This window comes from Colobus angolensis, unplaced genomic scaffold, assembly GCF_000951035.1.
Source record: "Colobus angolensis palliatus isolate OR3802 unplaced genomic scaffold, Cang.pa_1.0 Scaffold71, whole genome shotgun sequence".
Taxonomy (NCBI): domain Eukaryota; kingdom Metazoa; phylum Chordata; class Mammalia; order Primates; family Cercopithecidae; genus Colobus; species Colobus angolensis.
The window spans coordinates 1,184,572-1,187,547 of NW_012120821.1; the positions used below are offsets into that span (position 1 = coordinate 1,184,572).

The 2,976-nt window shown below is 38.6% G+C and overlaps 1 protein-coding gene across 2 annotated transcripts in view; it reads left to right on the forward strand.

Moving 5' to 3' along the window:
* CNGA1 (cyclic nucleotide gated channel alpha 1) overlaps positions 1-2,976 on the forward strand; it is a 47,325-nt gene that overhangs the window by 41,293 nt on the left and 3,056 nt on the right. For both annotated transcript variants that reach the window (XM_011927319.1, XM_011927320.1), the window contains one exon: positions 1,162-1,268. In XM_011927319.1, the coding sequence (XP_011782709.1) occupies positions 1,162-1,268 (107 nt within the window). The remainder of the gene's footprint in view (positions 1-1,161; positions 1,269-2,976) is intronic.

A 2,976-nucleotide genomic window follows, 5' to 3' on the forward strand; every position in this document is an offset into this window, starting at 1 on the left:
TTTTTTTTTTTTTTTTTTTTGTGGATCTCACCCCATTTCTAATTTCCAAGTTCACTGACTAAACAATTTGACTTAGAGCCTTTTAGGACACACCACCTTTCTCTACTGCAGGTGGTAAAGAGAGGCTAGATTATACTCAGTGTGTTTTCCTGGAATCAGGAGGAGGTGCTTCAGTTCTCAGTGTAACTGGGTCTCCAGTACTGGGATGCATGGAGGGGTCAGGGGAAGACTTTTCTTTTTAAATTTTTTTAGCTTTCATTTTAGGTTTGGGGGTATATGTGCAGGCTTGTTATATAGGTAAACTCATGTCACAGGGGTTTGGTGCACAGATTATTTTCTCACCCAGGTATTAAGCCTAGTACCAAATAGTTACTTTTTCTGCTTTTCTCCCTTCTCCCACCTGTCGCTCTCAAGTAGACCCCAGTATCTGTTGTTGGAGGGGAAGACTTTTAAATTTTTGGTTGTATAATAACTTAATTAGAACATTGGGAGAAACTATTTTCTTTGGCCTATGAGAAAAAAATGTTGCCAATAGTGGAAAAAGATCAAGAATTTAGTGTCTTTTAGATGGTAAACATCTCCCTCATCCAAGACCAAGCACAATTTCCTAAAGCATTTTGGGTACAGATAGTCAATATGAACCAGGTGATCAATGTGTTTCACCCAACATATTTTGATTTTAGTTTTAGGCCATTTATTTTTTAAATTTATTTAAAGATTTTTTTGTACAAATTTATGGGGTACGTGTGAAATTTTGTTACTTGTATATAATGCATAGTGATCAAGTCAGGGTATTTAGGGTGTCCATCACCCAAGTTCCATACATTTTTGTTATGTACAGTCTGTTAATCAAACATTGAATTTATTCCTTCTGTCTTACTGTATACTTGTACCCTTCAACCTACTTATTCTTATTGGATGATTTTACAAAGCTGATTAGCATCATGGAAAGGATGTTGGAATTCAGAAGTGTGAGGATCAAAATCCAACCACTCAGGGAAAGTTTTGGGGAAGCCATGGTTGATTAAAGGACTCTAAGGACCTCTCCTAGCCTGAGTGTGCTGTGCTTCTCACCATGATAAAGAAAATATACAAAGAGAACTTTTACTTAAATTGGCCCACATTTCTTTTTTATTTATACAGGTATTTCTTTTTTTACAGAGCATGTTTTGATGAACTTCAATCTGATTACCTAGAATACTGGCTCATTTTAGATTACGTATCAGACATAGTCTATTTAATTGATATGTTTGTACGAACAAGGACAGGTAAATATGTTCCTTTTTGAATATTTTAAAATTTTATGCTTTTATCTCTGGCATTGTAATTTGACATTTCCTAATCCAAGTATTCTTCAAAGTAAACCCACAAAAATCTGTTCTAGAGAAAAAGGCACAGGTGAAAGCAAGAGTCACGATGTATAAACTCACAGGCTTAGATGACTCCAGCTGATTCAGAGGAAGTTACCAGGCAACCTTTTGACAAGTAGATGAGGCTTTCCTCCATTATCTTGTTCATTGGTTTTGTGCCAGGCGAGAAGAATAGAGAGAGCAGAAATATTCTGCCAGTTATAGGGGGAAGAGTAATTGCTACCTAACAGGGAGATAATTTAGAGTCATGGGGAAAAGTGTCATTGTCCTCAGCAGAGCCATATTCAAAATTTTATAAGAAGGAGGAAAAATGCATTTAGCTCAGCTTTGTGGTTTATGATGAGATATTATTGACCAGAGGGGATAGCTTCTGAAATATTTCTGTTAAGTAGGTAGAAGCTGATTGTTTCTACACCACTCTTCACTCGCAAATGTAACCGGTATACACAGACTATAACTTTTAAAGAATCATTATGTAAAATCGAACATTCTCTAAATACTAGTATCCTGGAACAATGCTCCACTCGCTCTGTCATATTTGTAACTTTGGTAGCTGGTTTAGGAGAAGGAGCAAATCCCTTTCCTAGTGTAATGTATCAGATGGCTGAAATGCTGGGTTTAAAACACACAAGGCCCATGGTAACAGCATAGGAGGGAAGATCCCAAGTGTCTAAGGGAACAAGAATGACAGATGAAAATGCAACCTCAAGGGACACTTATGCTTCACATTGAAGGAGTAAGGCAAGAACATGCAAAATAGACAGCACAGGGCAAGTACCCAAGCATCCAGGGTAGGGCAGGGATTCTGACAAGGCAGTGGCATGGGCTATTAGGCACATTGCTAGTGTGTTCAGGAAACCTTCCACGAACCGTGTATGGTGGGGGAAAAAACAACAACGCATTGTATATTACTACACTCTCAATACAATACAATTTTGGTCTCCAATATGTATGTGGCGTTTCCTCTACACACCAAGCAATTCTGTAACACCAGCTAGGTTAAAATTTAACTGAATTTGCACACTCACGGGAGTTAGAATAGGCCTCACAGGTTAAGAGCTCAGTCTCCCAAGATGATCCCCCACTTCAGATGCCAACTGTAAGTCTCAGGTTGTGGCTTGTGCTTCTGACTGACCAACTATATATTGGGGTTCCCACAGCTCCCTCGTGGGTCCAGTAATTTGCTAGCACAACTTACAGACCTTAGGAAAACACTTACGTTTACTGCTTTATTATATTAATAAAGGATATGATACTGGATACGGATGAAGAGCCAGATGAAGAGATACATAGGGCAAAGTTGGGAAGAGTCATGAGAACAGGGGCTTTTGTCCCCATGGAACTGGGGTTTGGCACCCTCCTAGTTCATAGATGTGTTCACCAACCTGATAATGCTCTAAACCCCATAGTTCAGGGATTTTTATAGAGGCTTCATAGTGGAGGCGTGATGGACTATTAACTCAGTCCCCAGTGCTTCTCCCTTTCCTGGATGGAGGTTGGGGTAAAAGTTCTTTCTTTCTTTCTTTTCTTTCTTTCTTTCTTTCTTTCTTTCTTTCTTTCTTTCTTTCTTTCTTTCTTTCTTTCTTTCTTTCTTCCTTCCTTCCTT